Raw genomic sequence first — 22,585 nt, forward strand, 5'->3', positions numbered from 1 at the left:
AACATTAAAAAGAATTTTTAAAAGTAGGTAGAGGTTTTTACTGACATTGTCAGTTGTAATATATTGACTTCCCTATCAATAAATTCCTCTATAACAGAGGGGTTGCGACCACTGGAAGGATTGGTCTTCCCTCCTCCCGCCCGCGCCCAACCTATGATCGGTTTTTGTGAATTCTATCCTCTCGACTCACTTTTCTTCGGCATTTTAGATTTGATTGTTGACACATTCCGGTCTGCGCATAAAAGCGAAGAATTAATTCGTGTTGTGTTTAAATTTTGTTGTGGGCGTTTGTATTGAGGCGTGTGCGTGTAATTACCACAATTTTCTACGTCAACTTTTCTACCAAGCACCTATTACTCATGCGATTTGCGCTATGGATCACAGTGACTAACAACTGGATCTGTGCGGAAGCGGAAGTTGACCGAAATACCAAGATGAAATACCGTGCACCTGTAAACGTGAAAACATATTTTGAATCTTCCAAAAGTGATTCTGTCAAAGCCACCGAAACCTCTTACTGCATTAGCTGTCCTGTTGCGAGACAAGGAAAAAATCACACTATTGGTGAAAATATGCTGTCAGATGCATGTTTGCAGAGGAAAGAGTGCTCTTATAATGAGTTTAATATCTCTGTCAAATAATACGGTGTCTCGAACAATACAAGACGCGCCAGACGATGTTGAGAGCAGTCATAAGTCACGTCAAAGGTTGTGAATTTTTTTTGTCTATCCAAGTCGACGAAAGTATCGACGTTTTGCGCAATATTCTGTGCTACTTGCTAAGCACTTGAAAGAGAATTCGAAGTAAATCTTTTTATTTGTCACCCATTGAAGGGGGTCGTACGACTGTTAAAGACTTATTTGAAGCAATTGATCATTATTTCGTTGAAAAAGAATTCAATGGTCAAAATGCATTGGGCTCACAACAGATGGAGGAAAATCCACGGAAAGTTGCTACTCAGGCCGTCGTGTACGCGTGGCAGAAGTCGCTCCCAAAATGAAATGGACTAACTGCACAGACAGATCCTTGCATCGAAACCGTTGCCCCCAAATTTGCGAAACGTTCTTGATGAGGCGATCAAGGTTTTCAACTTTGTCAAGGTGAATCCTATCAACTACAGGTTGTTTAAATTGTTGCGGGCAGTCCCGTCTTAACGCATGGTCCGGGGGCCTCAAGAGAAGAGGGGCCTCACAAAAATGAGATCTCGTTGAAATTTTCCAGAATGTACCTTTTAGGGCCTCAGGAAAACCACTTGGCCCGTGTCCCATGATGCTCTTAAGACGGCCGTGGTTGTCGGAAGACGTGGACATCCTACACAACGCTTTGCTTTCGTACACCGAAGTTACGTGGCTGTCTCGGGGCCAAGTCCTGATGTTGCTGTTCGAACTTCGGAACGATGTAGCCCTTTTTTTTTTAGGAAGTGTTTAACACCCTTCACGATTTCTTGTCACAAGCCGAGCTAAATTTGACAGTCAGTCACTTGGACGGATTGAAATCCTCGTTTGAAAAATATTTTTCAGAGCCGGAAATAGGAGATCGGTGGACATCTAATCCTTTCAAAGAAGACTATTTCGAACCGGCTTTATTGGCGATTCCAGAAAAGGAGAAATTGCTAGAGCTCGCATCAGATATATCTCTCTCTGAAGATCCTCTTCAATGGCGGAATGGCGAAACTAGTCGGTTTTTGCGCTTGTCGCGGTGATGAATACGTTGACCTTTTTAGAGAAGTCATTGTTTTTGTTGCCGTTTGTTAGTTCGGAGCTTGTGTTGAACGGGCGTTTTCTTCTCTCTCTCTCGTATACTTACGTAAAAAAATAAATATAGAAGCAAATCGAACGCGACTTGAGTTTGTATTTATGCTCTTTTGAGCTAAATTTTTCAAAATTTTGTAATTCAATTTACAATCCCAAACATCACATTAATTTCTTTCCCAGTCTTTGTGTTAATTTGTTTGCTTACTTGGAAAAGAAAAAAAGCTAAATAATGAAAAAATATACCATTTAATTTAATTCAACATGTACATTTGTTTTTTAAGTTTTCCGAAAACTGTAATGGGTGAAACAGATAGGAGGTGGGGGGGAGTCCGGAGGATTCTGGGTTGGGGGTTACGCGGAAAGGAACCGAGCCAGCTGGGGGTACGCGGACTGAAAAAGGTTGGCAACCACTGACATAGGGGATATAAGCAATTTACTCCGAAGTGTTGGGACTACTACTGGAAATGTGCCGTGGATCACTTAAGTGATCTTTAAATGTGCCATGGGATGTTTAAGTGCTCTGGAACTGTGCGGTAGGTCACTCAGATGATCTGTAAATGTGTCGCTTAATTCATTTTTACAAAATTAGGTTTGAGGTCGCGGGCCACATCAGATGAACCTAAGGGCTACAACTTTCCCGCGGGTTATGGGTTGAGCGTAAATGGTATACACCAGTGGTTCCCAAAGTGTGGATCGCGAGTTGTTTTTCCCTCCTGTTCCTTCATCGCCCCCTTATGTTCGTTCGTAGCCCCTGTGTCTAGAGCTGGTATTGCCTCCCCCCCCCCCCGCGAATAGTCCCATCGCCCACTTTAGGAAACGCTTATTTAGAAGTTTTTACAGTGTCATCTATTAGCAAGTGATAAAATCAATTTTGGTTTTCTTTTATTCTACATAACGTTTAAAATTTCTTATTCAAAAAATTCATTTTAGTTTGTAAAATTATATTTTGTAAGAAAATATTATAATTTTAAAAAAGTACGTGATTTATTAAAACAAAACTTTCAAAACTTTTGACAGTAAAATAGTATATAAAAAAATTTGTATTGTGAATTCGTTCCTTCCGCGCCTATAATCTTAAGTTTTCGAATAAGGGTCCATATTTCCGTATCTTGTGTAAGGACCCACTGAGGTATTGGCAGTGTTATTATAGTGATGGTTGTGACAAGGTGGTTTGAAATGCCTTTGTTTAGCAGAATTGTTTAAGATCCAGGATGGAAATTACATAGGTAACGTTGCAGTTAAATTTGCCTTCGTGTTATTTACTAGGGATGCACAACTTCCGGCTCGCGGAAGGTGCTCTGGCAGAAATGGCAAAGCATCAAAACATATGCAACGATATATACCTGGGATGGTGAAATTTCCTTCGCAAAAATACTGGAAACGGATGGATACGGGGGCATCGCAAAAAATTGTCAAAAGCAAGTAAAATTTCCAATAGCTAAAGACAGGAATATACGAGCTACTGCGATTAAAATGGATTGAAATGCAACTCACACAAAAAATAAAGCATAAGTGAATATATTTTTACGATACTTTATAGATTATATTACGATAATAGTGGCTCTATAAGTCATGGAAATATTCTTAATTTTAGTGAAGAATAAAAATTCAAGCAAGTTCATTGAAAATACGGGGATAAACGAGATATTTCCGTTAAGGATATCATATTTAGCAGTACGAACTAGAAATCGTACATAATCACTGTTAAATGTGATAAATTTGCAAAAATTACGGGAATATTACATAAAAAATACGGGGGTCATATGGTCACCTCCAGATATGCCATTTAACTAGCTGGGCAATGCCGTCTTAACGCATGGGCCCACCCGGGCCGTGCCCGGGGACCTCAAGGGAAGAGGGGCCTCAGGGAAATTAGAACCGGTTGAAATTTTCGAAAATTTCTCAGGTCGGGCATCAGAAAAATCACTTGGCCCGGGAGACCATGATGCTCTTAACACGGCCTTGTAGCTGGGTCCTAGGACTCGGGTCATTGGCAAAATCTGAGCCCTTTTTGAATAAAAGCGGGTCCCTCTCGAAAAAAAAACCAGTTGGGTAACCCCTCCCCCATTATTAATCAAGCAAATAATAGATTCCTAAAAAACACACATGTTCAATCCAAAGTTCACAAACATAAAACATTAATTTACTAATATAACTGGATTTTGTTACATCCATTACCGAGTATTCTACTGTGTGGTAAAGAAAAGTTGAAAAGAGAAACCCACCAACACTGAGGAATTAACAAATTTAAAACAAATATAATTTAGTCACATTTATATATTTACTAATTAATTAATTGGTCTGAAAAATTCTCTCTTGATTGATTTTTTACTTCAGAAAACCTTAGCTCTTTCGATAATATCTTCTGCATAAGTTTAAAGTAAAATGATTCTGATTTGATCATATCTTCTGATTCAGAAGAAAATCCCTTTTTGACCAATTTTCAGCTGGGAATGGTCTACAGTTACTCTACCACCATTTAACTGCCACATATTTCGCACCTGAATATGGAAGCTGTATAAAAGATTTGTTGGACGCTGGACACACAAGAACAACCTAACAGTGTCCAGCGTTGTGTCTTGTGTCCAGTAGGTGGTGCCATCCATACATCAGATCACTAATGTGTGGATTTGCAGTTTAATCTATATCTGTGCTGTAGGGTTTGCTGGTCATCATGGCAGGGATAGCTCGAGACAAAATCTCTACCTGTGCAGGATTTGTTTTCGGCACCCCTCCTGCCTACGCCCTATCCCAGCAATTCAAAACGAAAAAAAAAATTTTTCGCCCTTTAATGTTGGATATGGCACCCCTCCCAGAGCGGCCTCTCGTGCGGCCGCTCCAAAGAGCCACGTCCCAAGAGCCACCACCATACCAACCGTGACCCCCGCTCTGTCCCCCTACGGGATATAAGCTGGTCCGTCTCAGGAGACGTGGGCCACGGTGGAAAAATCCAACGACATCCAAGACCAGCAAACCACCCACACCAAGCAACGAGCCAACCAGTAGCAGGACCCCTTATAAAACTTCACCCCCCCCCAACCACACACATTTCCCCACTTGTTGTACACGAGATGATATTATCCCTAGAGCCTCCTCTGCGTCGTGGCAACAGCTTTTTTTAAATGGGTAGCCAACTCAAAGTTGGAAAACCTGAGAAAATCGTACTTAACTGACCACCACTGCGCATTTGTGGCCTACCGGGGTCCAAAACGCAGATATTTGCGATGCGAAACTCACGACCGCGTAGCGGCTAGATGACAAAACTGGATATTTATGATCGAGTTATTTCAGAGATTAGGATTTCTTTTTCTCCAACGATCTCGGAATATATTCTTGCAATTCGAACGGGCGATGCAATCCAGTACGAATCTTCAAAAAGGCCTATGTGCAGCCTTCTGGGAACGAAGCGAATTTACGCTGTAAAAACGCTGTCTCTGAATGTGCGTGGGTAGCCACGGAGGTACCGTTATTACGGAAATAACGTACGCGAAAACACGTTGGTCATGCATATTATTAACTCCTTTGGTGGCGCAAATAGTCGGAGATATGCCTCTTTCTGTGTGTCTACGCTAACGAAATTTATTTCTTTTCTTTTTAGTTTAAGTTTATGAAAGATAGATGACAATCAAACGCAGACGTTGCTTTGACCCAAAATAATCGGATATAGTTTAAGTTATCTGGAACTGCTCCACGGGTCACTCAAGTGATCTGTGCATAGCCCCCACATCCTGGAGCGGGGGCCCCTAGACTGGGATCTTTTGCGGGCTCCCCAGTTAGACTTTTCACGGGCCCCCTTCTGTAGTAAATTTATAGCGTGAAAAAGCAAAAAATGATGGGAACTGTCCCGGGCCCTAAGGCTAGAACAATGTCAGCCCACTCCCCTTTGTGGGGGGGCCATGGATCTGTGAATATGCTGCTGGCCCCTTAAATATCCTTTAATGTGCCATGGGGGCTACTTGAGTCATTTTGGAATGTTAACTTAATTTTTACAAAATTAGGTTTGAAGTCACGGGCCACATCAGATGAATCTAATGGCCACATTTGGTCCTCGAGGTTATGGGTTGAGCATGTATGCTGTGGGAGAACAAAATTCGGTTTAGATACAAAATCGAGGATAAATGTTTGTTGGCATTAGCAAGTCAAACACGTGAACATGGGATTACATTCTGTTGGCAACAGTCTGTTGCCATAATCCGCATAATGTCCCCAAACACCTGTTTTTGGAAGTGAGTGTATTCGTAGATTCAGAGAGTCCACATCGATTCGATGCGGACTCCATTTTCGTAACATTAGTGTCCCATTTCCTAAAGAAGATATGTTTGAATGTATGTGCATTTGTTTTGTTCCTTAGACAGGAGCTAAAAAAAAACCATGAAATTTATAAATGACAAATATCTGTCCATAAATTTAAACCAGCGTAACGTCTCCCTCATTTACGTCTGAGACATGTCAGTATGAACATGATATATGGTTATTGAGTGAAATATTTACGGAATGTCCTCTGAAACAGGAAAAGATTCATCACGAGACACGGAAAAAAATATGTTTACGTCATGATTTAATGTGGATTATCACGAAAACATGGCTGACTGCGCCCGATCGTCATCTTGGAATCAAAACTATTGTTTCGAATAGAAACTATTGTACGATGAGAGTTTTAAACTCCTGCCATATTTTTACCGTGCAGCGCCATCTATTGACAAAAGTTTTAACTGAAATTTATTCTGTATCAAAACATTTCTCTTGTCGAGAAAATAATTCTTTTGCGAAATAAACATAAAATATCCAATTTTTTTAATTTGTAGAAAATAATGAATAATTAATAATAATATCTAGTAAATAATTTATTAATATTTTAAAAATTTATAAAATTTTAAAAATGGTAACATTAACTACATCGATAGTGAGCGCTGAACTGGCAATACGCGTCGGCAATATGCCGGGAATGATTCGACCCGAACCTTTTTCTTTTCTTTCGTGCTGCGCCTCTATCGGCACAAATATTAACTTATTTTTTCCTATGGCGAAGAAAAGTCCTCCTTTATGAGAATAACTTTTCCTCAAATCGCTTTAAAACATACAAATTCCTTCAACTTGAATTTTTAAACTATTTACGGGACACGCTGTACTTCTTACATTTGTGGAAGTCATGACGTAGGGCCATTCTTACGAGACGAGTGGCCTGGTGCGATATGAAAAGAGGGGTCTTATCACGGGCTGCGGTGTTTTGATTTCGGTTTATATACATATATCTTAATTTCTTAATATACACTCATGTCCATAAATTAAGGATAATGCCAGCTCCGACAAATAAAGATTCAGAAACAAAACAAACGTTACTTATTCATAAAGCCCATTTATTAAACAAAATATAAAGAACAAAAACGATGGTGTATGTATGATACCATTCATAAAAACTACGATTTTTGCTCCCTGGAGCAATTGTAAAAAATATCTCCTTTACAAAAACTTGCTATTACATGGTTGGTAGGATGGTTAATACATTGAATGTCTCCCATGCGATGAAATACAGTCCGTACAACGCCTAGGCATGCTGAGTATCAAATTATCGATCTGATCTTGGGGAAGATCACTCCACTCAGCAAGCAATGTTCTCCGAAGTTCCGATACACATGTAGGAGGTGGTTGACGGGCTGCAACTCGTCGGCCAAGCATGTCCCACACATGCTCTATCGGATTCGAGTCAGGTGAGAATGCTGGCCATTCCATACGGGCTATATCCTCAGATTCAAGGCATTCGTTTACGATGTTTGCTCGGTGAGGACGGGCGTTTTCATCCATAAACACAAATTCTGCGCCCATGACACCCCTAAACAAACGTACATGTTGTTCCAGAATGATGTCCCGATAAATATGGGCTTTCATGGTTCCCGTTTGAACATGCAGATATGTTCTGGAACCCAGTATAATTGCACCACCGTAACGGTGTCGTTCAATGATGTTGTCTTGGTGGTAACGGGTACCTGGCGTTCTCCATATGAAAGTCCGACGTGAATCAGACTGCAAGATAAACCTGGACTCGTCGGAAAACATCACACAAGCCCACTGTGACGATGTCCACATTGCACGTTCTCTACTCCAGGCTAATCGCTGCCGACAGTGAGTTGCCGTGAGCGGAACACATTTGACAGGACTGCGAGCATATAGACCAATAAGTAGGGGAAAAATGGGGTTTTCAGGACAATAGGCACTCCCCACTTACTCCCCACCAGGACAATAGGCACTCCCCACTTACTCCCCACCAGGACAATAGGCAATCCCCACCTTACGAGTGGATGTCTTCCACTAGATGGCGCTCCCACGCGATAAGGGATGCTTCGATAAGAGGGGTGACGCTTTACTGTTTTTTTTTTTTTCCTAAATCAAATTGTTTTATTGGGGGTCGTCCTTAAATTAAATTTTTATGCCACGTCAGGGATCTTTCCTGGGAGTCATTATTAAATTAGAATTTTTTATGTCACCCTCTGTATACCGGGGCTATGGGGCACTCACGTGATCAACTGTGCCCTACTTTTTTCATCCAAGAAAGCTAATGACGAACAACATCATTAAAATATCGCATGATGTCACATTAGGGGTCGTTCTTAAATTATCGTTTTCTCCAACTTACTTTTTTTTTTTCAAACAGGTTTGATGAGGGCTTAAATTATTAAAAAAAAAAAAAAAAAAAAAAAAAAAAAAAAAAAAAAAAATTATCGAGTTTAGCAAATACGATACCAAGGAACCTTTCCCAAATTAAATTTATTTTATGTCACATCAGGGATCTTTCTTATATTGCATCCTAAAATATTGTTTTTTTTTCAAAGAAGTTTGATGAGGGTTTGAATTACTTTAAAATAAAAAATTATCGTTTTTTTTTTACGATGCAAGTCGTTCTTACTTTTTATGTCAGTTTTCCCAAGTCTGACTAAGAAAAGTCCCTAGAAGTTTCCAACGCTTTTTTTACCGTTCTTAATTTTTTTAATGTAAAAAGTTTTCTTCCCACACAAATTAAATCCCCAAGATGAGCTTAGCTGTAAAAAAAATAATAAAACAAGGGAGCAATAAAATACAGAGCCATTTTATGCGAATCAAGTTTTCATTTATTTCAAATAATTTTCTTCTATCTTTGATTTCAAAACATCAAAATCAATCGCATCAAAACATTTTTCTACGACATTGTAATTTTCCACAAGAATTTTTGCGACTTCGCGAAAGTCAATTAAAGTTATAGCGTGATCTGAATATTTGTAATACATGTCATCTACCTGCAGACATTCATGGCCCAGCTGATTGGCATAGCCCATAGAGCATCCGTGACAATCAATAACATTTCCAATGGTAACTGAAAGTTTTTCACTCACCAGTTTAGCGAGAACATCTGTAATATCCAAAGAGTTTGTCCCTTTAGTCTGGATTTCGCGCACACACAATTTGAGATAGTCCAAGCAGAGTGCTTTCTGGATGAACTTGGTGATAACACTATGAAGCTGTTGTTTTTCATCACACCAGAAAAGTTTATCTGCTACGCAAAACGACATCTTGACGATGTTTCCAAAACACTGAAACTTTTCACCGTTGCGATGAATAGGTTGAATGATCACAGCATCACCGCTGTAATCCGCTATCAAATTCTCGGACACTAAGAATGTTCTTCCGACGCGTTGAGACATACTGCGACGGGAGAATTCAGTTAGCAAGCATTGCCACACGTATGGAGAAAGGGTCACACCGTTCTTGCCTGGCTTCACGAGTCCCTCTTCTTCGTAGTATTCGCGTATGTGAACTTTCACTTCCCCGTTGAAGATCGCTACACTAACATAAAAGTTCTCTTCGATGTGGAATATGTTGGTTGGTAGTTGGCTTTTATCGAAGCCACTGCTGCGAGATCTCTTAGCTGGTGGTGATTCTGCCACGGCTTTCCTCTTTGTCTGGACTATTTTCCGGAACGTGAGACTAACGCGAACGTCTTTGACTTTCGAGTCCTTTGGAATCGCGTGACGCCACAGCTGGTTAGTTGGAGGTAGCATTGTCAAGAGGCTGTTGTGCTCGAGGATTCGGTCCACGGACTTGTGCTCCCGACGAGAGAAGATGATGTTTCTTTCAGCGCCCAGGGAGAGGCAAGCGATGGGATGATCTTTCACGAGCTGCGCCTCATCATCGGAGTGAGGGGAGATGCTCTTCTGTCCATCAGAGTATCGGTTGATGACGACGAAGTTGTAGTCGTAACCTGTGATGCTCTCGACCACAGCTTTCAAATCCAATAGGAGAGGCGTCCACGGTTGGGCTTGGAGCTTCATTCCAGAAAATTTGTAGAATAAATCGGGGTCACCGTAGGCTGCGTGTTGGCGGGGCATTGGATAAGTCCTATCACCGAACTTGAAGATGCATTCCTCGGCCGGACGGTATACGATTTCCCTTTCAAGTTGTCGTAGCACAGCATTGGGTTGTTCCAGAACGTTTTGTGCGTATTCAAAGCAAAGACTTGTCATTTTTTTTTTTCTAAACGAGAAGAGTGACAACACATTCAATCCGCAAATCTCACGATAAGAAAAAATTTATGAAAATTATTCCCCAAACCAATGAAATATATTTTTTTTTCTGTTACGCATAAACAAATAATTAAAAAAAAAATTGTAACTATTATTAAAAAAAAAATTAGAAATTAATTTTAACCATCTAACCATTCAGCGTACGCCATGACCTTCCCTCTAGCACAATGACCCTTTTGCAGAGGGTGAAAGCTGCAAGAAACGCTGTTTGTCGCTAGCGATTTAGGAAAGTTCAAGACTTCTACCGTTTTCAAATTAAATCGCTGCTCTAGAAATTTTTTTTTCTGAATGCAATTAACATAAATTTGACTATACTTATTATTTACGCTTACGAGATGAATTTTCATCAATTTATAGTCGAAAAGACCTTCTTCCCATCCAATATTATGGATATTTTTACTAACCCAAACCATTTGCTTAAAATCTTCATCTGCAAGCTCATCGCTAGAAAAAGGTGGCAGATAGAGTGAATGATACACTCTCCCTGTGCCTAAATTGAAGCAAGCCATTTCCTTAACTACATATAGTCCATTTCTAAGCATTATCCCTTCCAGATCAAGTACACAAGAAGCCATAGTTATAAAAAAAAAAAATTCTTACCGAGTGAGATTTGCGGAGAGAGAGAGCGTATCCAAAGCGAGTGAGTGAAGTAAATCTGTCTACCCTACAGCTTTTATATGCGAGTATGTGAATATACTATGTTGGAGTCAAATATAATCAGTACTATTGCATTGGCAAGCGCAAAAAATAAACAGTACCCCATTTGGTGATTTGATAGCACCAAAAAATAATCAACAGTATAACATTCGACTGTATAAAAAATAATCAGTACTACATTTGGTAAGTCAAAAATAATCAGTATTGGCGTGCACAAGTTGAGTCAAAAATAATCAGTAGAGTGAGATTGTCACGAGTACCCAGATGCATGTGAGTCACCGCGATGACCGTCGGCTGTACATGAATCATCGATAACGCTCTGGTCATCACCTTTCGCGATAAAAAGTGTCGTCTTCACACGATCTCTCATTTCGTTTTTGATCTCAATAGAGTCAACTTCATTTCAGCTTTCTTTCTTCGTTCGCATTGGAAGTATGAGTTCTTTCGTGAATTTCGGGATTAATGAAGAAGATCTAGTTAGGTTGTTTGCTGATGAACAAAATTTCATTGATGAATGTCTCAACGATAATTTAATTAGTGGAAGTGAATTTAAATTTTTGGTAGAAGACGAGGAGAATTTCGTCAAACAATGTATGAGCATGAATAAGCGTATAATGGAAGAAGCTGGACCGAGTGGTTATGCTCCAACAGAGAAGAAGAAGAAAAAGGTCAGTGTTTTCTTTTAATTTTTTTTTTATTGCTTTTAAATTTCATTTCATGTCGCGAGGTAAATTTATTTCGACACAAGAATTCAAATACATAGAAAAAAATATATTTTATTCAGTTGTATATGAGTACATCCGCAGACTCGTGAATCAATTTATACATTTGCGAACTGGTGAGATTAACGGCTTTCGTAGTGGGTGCATTTCCGCTAAAATAGCGTATATCGTAGGTTTTATTGCAATACGTGAGAAAAATATTTCCTCCCAGCGGAAGAGAGGAATTACATCTTTCAAAGTCCATTTGATTTTTATATGTTGTTGCTATAAGAGTAAATAATATAACAATCAGTATCGTGAATATGGCGAACATTCTCTTGTGTCTTATCAGTTCTCCATTACTCTCCAATTCGTAGGACCAGCAGCTCGGTAAATCGAATGACGGTACATCCGTTTTCCATGCGATACCCTGCTTTCTATTGTTTTGATCGTAGATCACGGCTTCCACTGTTGTTGGCATTTCAAAGCTCTAACCAAATATGTTTCAAAAATGGGTTTTTTATATAATCTCTCGGAGCTCCGGTTTCTTCTAGCGCTTTCAGGAAAATTTCTTGACCCACCACGGGTGATTTTCTCCGACCGACCACACTTGATATCAAATCGCGAATGTCGCTTCCTTTGATGAGTCTGCTCTTATAAACGATCGAGCCGTTAGAATTAATTTTTAATATGTTCGGATGCTTATTTATATGCATGATAATTTTTTCTGAGTGCCCTCTTTGCGATTTCGGGACAGAAATCAGAGCTATTGGTGATTCGTCAACTTTCTTTTTCTTCTCTTTTTCTACTTCTTGAATTTTCGGTTCTGGTAACCGCGGTGGATTATTCTCGGCGACGTTGATTCTCTTGTTCAGCAGATTCTGATAGAGTTTAATTTTTATAGCTTCGGGCTCCTTGCTTCGCAGTATTTTCAACATCTCGTTGTCCAACTCAGAAAGCTGCTCTTTTGTGGTCACATGACGCGATAACAATTGTTCTGGAACCAGAGCGAATTTCTGTGCGTGCTCCATTATCTCGTGAACAAAGTGGCGAGGGTTTGTATGGCGGCTGGGATTAACTGGAACAAAAAACCTCCTTTCTGAATCAGCACGCGCTTTTTCTCGTATAGCGGCGTCTTTTTGCAGGCGAGTTTGCGAAGTGTATTTCTGTGCCTTTTCAGTTTATTTTTCTGTTTTGAGGATAACGGTATGACACCCTTCAAAATATTGAGTGAGCACTCGCAGACTGTCTTTAATGCTGATTTCGGTAATTTCTTCAACAAATCCTTACGTTTATTCCTCGGACAGGCAGAGAGTAGACGAAGCACTTGTTGCTTCTCCAATGCCATACTTTTAAATAACGGTATTTTTATTCCAACCATATGCTATATGCTATAGCCTTCTTCAGCGCGCAGTGCTTTATCATGCTTTCGTGACGACAACAGTTCGCGCTCACTTCCGGCAAGTCCACAATATTGGGGCAGAGAATGGCATCGAGATTATAAACCTTTAACCCGTACTGTTGCAGTAGCATCCGGCACTTGTCGTGGCCTTTCGCATACAATACGACTTTTGATAATCGCTGCAAATGTTGCTCCAGCATTTCAAAGGGTACATCACCCGCCGACCACGATATTTCGTGTATGTTGTTGGTGACGTAGAGACATTGGTGTCTATCTCTAGGAGATAATTCCGAAAATTTTTTGGGCGGTTTGTATACAGAGTGAAAATTCTCTCTCGAATGCATGAAGCACCACGCCAACTCCTTGATTATGAATGTTCTATCCGACAGCTGGAAACCCTCGACCTCTATCACTGCCGTCATTTTCAAAAATGGAAAGTTTCATTTCCTGGGTTTATAGATATATTGCGTCTGCCCAGGTAACACGTTAGTGCGCAGGCGCATTTCTTCCTCCGTCTCGGGTCGTAAATCTACCATTAAATACGAATACGGTTTTTTCGTGCTATCCTCGAACACCTCGTTGAAAAATTTGATTTTGCTGGGAAACAGCTGACGTCCCAGGTGGATCACTTGACTGACATCTCTTCTATTTTTGAATAGAAACATATACTGTGCGTTCAGAGAAACGTTTCTCATTTCCCGCCCCTGATGAAACACGTTCTGCACAATGAAAATCACAGTCAATTTTCTGTGGTGGCTGTATTTTGTGAAAAGGTTTGCTAATTTTTTCTCGCCGGATAGCTCGTTCATGAGATCATCTAAAATCACCAAGCTGTCTTCTTCCACGCTTTCGAAATTGCTCCCCTCTCGAAATTCCACGTAGTCTTCCATGTCTTCGAACAGGGTCTGATATTCGCCGTAAAACCATATAACGCGCTTCGGGTGAGGTTCTCGAAACATTTCGTTTCTGTGTTTTAATAGTTCTCTGAGAAAATATGTTTTTCCCGAACCGGTAGGTCCGGCAATGAGCACGGTGCTCGGATGTGTCAGCTTGAAAGGTTCCATAGTAAATGACAAAAAAATTACAATGCATTTTTTATTTAACAGAAAAATTTTTCTTTACAAAGCTTGCTACGCGCATATCGTTTTGCATATTAAAACGCGATACAATATTATTCATACTTTCGCCGATACATCGAGAATAGATAAAAAAAATCACATAGTGACCGCACACGGTTGTCTTATCTGATTGTAACATGACGTCATTATAGTCGACGCGCGAGTAGCGTCGTAGAAATCTGTTTATGCGTCCCTTCTTGAAATAGGTGGGCGGGTTCCCGTAAGAGTCGAAGAAATCAGCTCTCGCTTCGTTTTCGATGTAAATAGCCAACCAGTGCGTTCCGGGTTCGTTCTCTCTGTCCGTGTTCACAACCAGTGCAGCGGGATACGCGATCACATTTTCGGGTAAATTATCACTCGCAAAAACACCTAGGAAAGCCTTTCGAGTGTGGGGGTGTGTCGAGAGGGCGTGCTCTATCTGTTTAGTGTTCATCCCGCAAAGTCACACAAGACGCTTCTGGACTTTGTTATTTCCACCAGCGATTCGAATTCGGCAAATATTATAACCGACACCGTCTTGGTCAAGGCTGAGGAGAACTTGAGTTCCACTCGCAGATTACCCTGCTTTTGTAGGTGCACGTGTCCGCAGTCGCTCATGTCGGGTATCAGGTTGAAAGCGAAGAGGCTGTAACCACCGGCTTCGTATTCTTCTCTGCTCACGTCACATCCTTTATCTTCTCCGGGCCTTCCGGTGCCCACGAAGAGTGTGTTGTAGGCTCTGATGACGTGTCTGTTCCTAAAGTCTGGTTGTAGCGACGTGTGGGGGACGGGTCTTCCATCGATAGAAACAGAAACAAAGTTGACGTTGTTGTGCTTGAAGTCGAAGGGGTTTAAACCGAACGTTCCGTTGAATGCTTCCGTGTCCACCATGCCCATAACCAATCGCTTAGGCATGACACCCAGAAATACGTTATCTTGCACGAAACTCATGCTTCCCATGGATATCGAATAGACCTTGCATATCACGCGGTTAATGCAATATTTGGCTGTTGTTTTCTCGAGCGCCATGGCATGCGCTACAGCCACAGCAGGATTCATTCTTACTTTGCGCACAAAAATACTCGCTTGCTCGATAACCACGTCGCAACCCTGAGCAGCAGTGATCAGAAAGAACTCTGGTTTCGATCGAACCAATCTCATCTTCAAGTCCACGAGAGAGAGCATCAGCTTCGGTTGATAGAATATGTCGACGTGAGGCACGCCCATCATTTCAAAAGAATTTTCCGCGAGTTTTGCTCTCTTCTTGGCCCCTTCGTTCTTGGTGAGGTCAGACATGTGACCTGCAGTGTCCTTGTAGTACCCCTCGGCTGTCAGGGGTCCTCTCTTTGCATCCGATCCGTAGTTAAGCAGTGTTTCCAGGTATGCTCGATACGGATAAGTGTGTGATGAGTTCGTGAGCGTTCTCCCGTTCAGCGAGACGTCAATCTGGGAGAAGAGGGAGTGTAGGAAATTATTCGCCGTCGATACGGCTTCGTCGGATTCTGGTTTTGTCACCTTTACTCTGACATACAGCTGAGTGGCAGAAAGGTCTATGTATTCTTCGGCACTACCGGCCACGTGAAATTCGAGGGGGGCCCCCGAATCACGCACTTGAGATATGGGATGGTACTGCACCCACTCGGCTGATTCTATAGAGGTTTCCGTGGGTGGCACCGTGAACAGATCGGCTTCGCTTTTCAAACATTCATGAGAATTTTCGTGGATTAAAGCCATCGCTGAATATATCGGATGTCGACAGCTTTCTAGCTCTCTTCTTACTGACAGTTTTCTTGACGAGTCTCTTCCTTTTATTCTTTCCTCCGAGCATGGATTTGACTTTACTGGCCGCCCTATCCGTGAGAGACCTTCCGGCTTCCTTGGCACGGTCGCGAGCAGCTATCTTTGCGTCTTTTCCTTGAACGATGTCGTTGGCGAAATCTACGCCCGAGCGTAACAGTTGAGATCCCACGGCCTTGGCACCTCGCTTCAACAGCGGTACGGTCGATCTGAAGAGAGAGCTGAATATGGACCCGAGGCCATAACCTCTTTGCAGAGCGCTACCCTGATAATATCCGAGTCCGTTTCCAGCCTGTGTCAGATAGTAATCGTTGATGCTGTGGGCACAGCTCCGGTACGGCTTATAATGCATGTCGCAGTCTAAAGTGTAGTTTCACTATCACCTTTCCACGTTGAAATGTGAAAAACTTGCCCATGTGCGTCCTTAAATACATGTGAACGATGTCGAAACTCTTTCTGGCTAGCGGCATGTAATGGGCGCGTTCGAAAGACACGCTGACTATATCCCCATCTTGACCGCTAGTTTTCACGATTCTCAGTAGCGGTGCGTAGGTGTTACCCACGACCTGAGGTTCAACCAGGTTGCAGTACACGTACAAGAGATGAAAGTCCAATTTAGGATCCGCTGTGAAAGGGCCGTCGACGATGGTCGGGCCCTCTATCAGGCCGGGCTCGAAACCCAAGTTTTCAGCTATGCCGTGTCTGAGTCTGAGCTTGGCGTCTTTCTTGAGGTTCACCTTCACTTTTTTCGTGACTTTGTTGTACGTCACACCGATCTTGTCTTGAAAATTTTGAGTGGATATGGCTTTGATCAGTTCAGGGGTCGTCTCGTAGAAACCCGGGGCTATGCGACCGGTCTTCATTACCTTGTTACCGACATCGAATTCGAAAGTGTTTGTCTCTTTAGTGATGTTGTGGAACGAATGGGGATAAATTATCTCTGACAGTGCGACTTCCATCTCGGATTCGAACTCCAGGGTGTTTGGGAGTTTAACCACGAAATTCGAGAGCGTGTTGTCTGGAAAAAAGTCCATGGAGGCATCGCTGGGTAAAGTGAGATAGAAAGAAGCCATCTCGAAAATGACAGATGCGTGCGCTGTTTCCGGGTTTTTATAGCACTACCCACGAGTTGAATTTTTTCGGATACCCGCGAAATTTCACGAGGTACTGGACTATTCCTTTTCTTCTCCTCTTCTTCAAAACTTTTTCTATCGGGAATTTCTCTCCCATCTTAACACCGACCATCTCTTCGGCGTAGAAGGTGCCCTTGATTTCTTCCCCCATCAGATCTTTGAGTCGGTAAACGGGAATTTCCCTTCTAACGCACTCGCTCACCACGAATATCTCCTCGGTGAAATTGGACTCGTAACCCCTCTCGAAAGTGTGCTTCGATCTGCTAATGCGCACGTGATCACCCACTTTAAACTTACATTCTTGTTTCTTGGATGTATTCCCATAGAGATTGTTCCACACCTCAGACTCGTTTCCGGGGTTCACGTCGACCGGTCTCATTTTTATAGATCTGTGATACCTGTGATTGTAACTCCACACGAGATCTTCGATCATGTCGATGTAGCGATAAGTATTCTTGGCAGTGAAGTACTTGTACATCCAGTTTCTGAGCGACCTGTTCCACCTCTCCACCACGCTGGCTTTGATCTGTTCGTTCTCCGTAGTGAAAAACTTGATGCCCTGACGCTTTAGATAACGCTGTACTGGCGCGGCTATAAACTCTCGCCCCTTATCGCTCTGTAGCGCCACTGGTTGACGTTGTTGAAAGATGCTTTCTAAAGCTTTGACAACGTTGTCACCGGTCTTTCTTTTGAGGGGTATGACGAAACCATATTTGGAGAAGACGTCGATGCATGTTAAAAGATAGTTGTAACCGTCGTTGTGAATGGCTAGATTACGCATGTCCACCAAATCGATTTGAAATTGACTGCTCAGACCGGCCACTATTGTTTTGTTGCGGGGAAACACTTTTTTAATGGACCTGTGTAACGTGTACGCTCTCTCGCCAGACAACCAATCTCTGATTTCTTTTTTCTTTGATGACTTGAGCACGCGCTTGAGGGCGGATACGCCACCGAAACTAGCGGGAAGACGTGGGTTTCTGTATCTCTCATCCATTGCTTGTGTTAGACTTACGTGTCCTACATTCCCTTTTTATTTGTTTTTCAGGAGCGACACCTATGCGAGACGTGCGGCAAGGAGTTTTCCCTACGTCGGAATCTAAACCGTCATAGGTTGACGCATGGTGAACGCCAGCACAAGTGCATGGAGTGCGATGCAGCTTTTCACCGCAATAGTCACCTCATGCGCCACCAACGCAACATGGGCCACGCCCCCCAAAGAGCACCCCAGCTTGGAGGGGCACCGAGCCATCACCGAGCACCACCGCAGCTAGGAGGGGCACCGCAGCAGGGAGCATCACCTCATCTTGGAGGAGCATCCCAGCAAGGCGGGGAAGCGGCCCAGCCTGGGGCATCGAACCATCACCGAGCACCACCGCAGCAAGGGGCAGGAAGGCAAGTCAGGCGTGCTTTAGGCATGTTATCCACTCACGAACTGACCCCCACACCAGACACAGAGATGGACATGACTACCTTCCTCGACAGCGTGAGAGGGGAATTGACACAGCGCTTGGGGGAAGATATGATCACTCATAGATCATTAAAGTGGAATTTAGTTGCGACTGCTGTGTTTTCGAGGAGGGGTAGTGACGGGGAAGACGAGTTCTGCAGCGGGTATCTCCGCAGCAAGATGCTCACCACTTTAGATATCGAGCAAATCGATGAACAGCTGCAGGAAGCCTTCGATAAGGTAAAGCAGGCGACAGAGGATTTCGAGGGCTGTGGGAGTGGGTGGGTGCTCGAGCGGGTGCTCTTGCTTGAGCTGAACACAAGTAGGTATCAACCACTGGGTGCAGCTAGTTACATCACATTGCCAAATGGGGTAGCCAACAGGGGAGCCATCATCAACATCAAGAACCACGACGAGAAATGCTTCCTCTGGTCGGTGTTGGCTGCCCTACACCCAGTGCAAGTACATCCCGAAAGGGTGAACCAATACACGCAGTTTGAGAACGAGCTTGATACCACAGCTCTCAAATACCCGGTGACCCTAAACCAGATTGGTAAATTCGAAGTGTCGAACTCTCTGCGTATAAATGTTTTTGGGTGCGAGGGGATGGAAGTTTTCCCTCTTAGGATAAGCGAGGCGTCATCGCAGACCATCATTAATCTGCTACTCATCAGCAACGAGACAACGGCCCATTATTGTTTAATCAAAAATATGTCTCGTTTGCTATCATACACCACGAAGCATAAAGGTGCTTCTTATTTCTGTAATTACTGCCTTCAAAAATTCTCCACCCGTGAAAAACACAATGCACACATATCGCATTGTCGCGAGCATGGTCCGCAGCGCGTCACTTATCCTAGTGAGGGGGATAACATCATGTTTTACAAAAATCACCATTTCCAACTTCATGTCCCCTACATCATATATGCAGATTTCGAGGCAATCCTGGAACTTGTAGAAGGATGCGATCCGAACCCCTCGTTTTCCAACACCACGCAGAAACATCATCACCGCCCCTGCGGTTTTGCATATACACTTGTGGGACCCGATGGGTTGTATGTGAAAGAGCCCAAAGTTTATAGGGGTGAGGATTGCATCAGTGAATTTTTCCGGTGCATCATCAATGAAGAGCGGTTTGTCATGAGCCAGTTAGATAACCCGGTGCCTATGCGGATGACTGCTCATGATCAAAAAAGTTTCAGCGAAGCCTACACTTGCATGGTTTGTGAGCAACCCCTGGGCGATGATAGGGTTCGTGACCACTGTCACATTACTGGGGCGTACAGGGCCGCACTCCACCAGAAGTGCAATCTCCAACTGCGGCTTAGGAGATTCATACCGGTGATTTTTCACAATCTGCAAAACTATGATGCTCACTTTCTGGTGAAAGGTTTGAGCGAATATCCAAACCGAAGGATCGAAGTGATCGGGAGGAACATGGAGAAGTTTATCTCCTTTTCTCTCGGTCGCTTGCGATTCTTGGACTCAAACCAGTTCCTCAATGCGTCATTAGAATCCCTTGTGAAGACTATGGAGCCCGGTGATTTTCTAAACTTGTCCAAATGCTTCGGGGGTAAAAGTCATTACCTTCGAAGAAAAGGTATATATCCATATGAGTATTTGAACTCGTTCAGTAAATTTAATGACCCAGTGCTGCCCCCAAAAGAGGCCTTTTACACCTCTCTTGGGGATCAACATATTTCCGATGAGGATTATGAGTACGCACATGACGTTTGGAGAGAGTTCGAGCTTGCTAATCTCGGTGATTACCACGATCTGTATGTAAAGACAGATGTGCTTCTCCTCGGGGATGTGTTCGAGCGTTTCAGGAGGCTGTGTGAAGGCAACTTCAAGATAGACCCTGTGCACACGTATACATCCCCTGGATTGGCTTTCAATGCATGCCTGAGGATGACCGGTGCCAAGCTTGAGCTGATCACTGACCCGGACATGCACCTCTTTTTGGAGAAAGCTGTGAGGGGTGGTGTGTCAGTTATCTCCAAACGATATGCGCGGGCAAATAATCCTCTCGTATCCGGTTATAATCCCAGTGAACCAACTTCTTATATTATGTATTTCGATGTAAATAATTTATATGGTAAATGTATGATGGAGTCTCTCCCGGTGAGCGATTTTAGATGGTTGTCACCGAGTGAGATCAGCGAGATCGACTTTTTAGCTGTGGACGACAACGCCGCCAAGGGTTACATACTCGAGGTCAGCATGGAATACCCGGTGAATCTGCACGATAGTCACAATTGTTACCCCCTAGCAGCTGAGAACATAGAGATAACCCCAGAAATGTTGTCACCGTATGTGCAGAGACTCGGTGGCAAACCATCTAAAAAGCTCGCTCCGAATCTGATGAATAAAACTTCATACGTCATCCACTACCGTTGTTTAAAATTATACACCTCGCTGGGGATGAAGCTGACGGGTGTTCAACGTGCTATCGAGTTTACTCAGGAGCCGTGGATTCGACCATACATAGCGTTCAACACCGAGAAGCGAAAGCAAGCTCGGTGTGAGTTTGAGAAGGACTTTTACAAACTTCTCAACAACGCTGTGTATGGGAAGTCCCTAGAAAACCTGCGAAAGCACGTTGACATCCGTTTGGCCAACAACCAGAAGAGCTTGAGGAAGCTCACATCATCCCCAGCGTTCGAAGATTTTCGTATAATCACCGGTGATCTAGCTGTGGTAAGGATGAACAAAATCAAAATTCATTTGGATAGACCAATCTATACCGGTGTGACTATTCTAGACCTATCCAAATACATCATGGCAGATTTTCATTATAATTTTATGAAAAGAAAGTATGGATCCAATGTTGAAGTTTTATTCACAGATACGGACTCGTTCTTATACGAGATTAAAACCGGTGATGTATATAGGGATATGCGGGAGGAGCTTCATCTATTCGACACTTCGAATTACCCCAGTGACCATCCTCTGTTCAGCCTGAAGAACAAGAAAGTGGTGGGTTTGATGAAGGATGAGAACGGCGGCGAACCCGTTGTGGAATTCGTTGGTCTCCGCGCTAAAATGTACTCGATGACCACAGCAGTCGCGGAGAAAAAGACCGCAAAGGGGGTAGTTCGCGCAGTGGTTAAAAAACATCTAAAGCACGAGGACTACTTGGCTTGTCTAAGTAGCAAGGCCACCATAAAAAATAACATGATTAAAATTGCATCAAAACATCACCAGCTGCAGACGGTGGTCATGAGGAAGACGACGCTATGCCCCCGTGATGACAAACGATATATTCTCGGTGATGGTATAAATACATATGCATATGGACACTACGCGATCCCCACGACGTAGTGTTTTGTAAATATTTTTTCTTGTAAATATTATCTTTCTTGTAAATTTTTTTTATTACTCAACTATTCAATGTATATATCTTTAATCATGTAAATAAATGAAAACTTGATTCATATAGAATGACTCTGTAATTTATTATCGTTGTGTTTATTTTTCTTTACAGCTAACTTGGAAAAAAAAAAATGGGGGGGGGGATATATTGAAAACTTTCTAGAAAAGTCATCTTTGAGTAAAAGTGTGTTAAAAAAAAATTACAAACCATAATTTTTGTACGATCCCTATTTAATTTTCTAATGAGTGACGTCATTTAAAAAAAATTACAAACGATAATTTATATACATCCCCCTATTTAATTAAGGGGGGGGGAAACATGTGAGCGCCATCTAGCGGAGGGCTGCGGAAGACATCCACTCGTAAGGTGGGGATTGCCTATTGTCCTGGTGGGGAGTAAGTGGGGAGTGCCTATTGTCCTGGTGGGGAGTAAGTGGGGAGTGCCTATTGTCCTGAAAACCCCATTTTTCCCCTACTCCAATATCTCCCAAACGTCTGTACACGGTTTGCCTTGAAACTGTGGTACCCGTAGTTGCAGATAGCTGACGAGACAGGTCGGATGCTGTGCTCCGTCTGCTTCTTTTGGCAGTTACTGCCAAATACCGGTCTTCATTCGGCGTTGTTACTCGGGGGCGACCTGTACTGTAACGTCTACTGACATTTCCGT

At 42.7% G+C, this 22,585-nt stretch overlaps 2 protein-coding genes across 3 annotated transcripts in view; both read left to right on the forward strand.

The window, feature by feature from the left end:
• Positions 1-22,585, forward strand: part of LOC149081017 (dipeptidyl peptidase 4-like) — a 174,834-nt gene that overhangs the window by 40,235 nt on the left and 112,014 nt on the right. The window lies entirely within an intron of this gene.
• LOC149081018 (uncharacterized) lies at positions 8,431-21,951 on the forward strand. The gene is made up of 2 exons (XM_089237757.1): positions 8,431-11,631; positions 18,142-21,951. Exons 1-2 carry the CDS (start codon positions 11,398-11,400, stop codon positions 21,865-21,867), a joined length of 3,960 nt encoding a protein of 1,319 aa, XP_089093883.1. The 5' UTR covers positions 8,431-11,397; the 3' UTR covers positions 21,868-21,951.

This window comes from Pholcus phalangioides, unplaced genomic scaffold, assembly GCF_987345545.1.
Source record: "Pholcus phalangioides strain wild (caught in Gottingen) unplaced genomic scaffold, Ppha-v1.0 ptg000010l_1, whole genome shotgun sequence".
Lineage (NCBI taxonomy): Eukaryota > Metazoa > Arthropoda > Arachnida > Araneae > Pholcidae > Pholcus > Pholcus phalangioides.

What these genes read in the sequence shown, in the direction of transcription:
- LOC149081018 (XM_089237757.1), top strand. Translation starts at nt 11,398, where the DNA reads ATGAGTTCTTTCGTGAATTTCGGGATTAATGAAGAAGATCTAGTTAGG. An exon ending in CAGAGAAGAAGAAGAAAAAG is followed by an intron (nt 11,632 to 18,141) that starts GTCAGTGTTTTC and finishes TTTGTTTTTCAG; the next exon opens with GAGCGACACCTATGCGAGAC.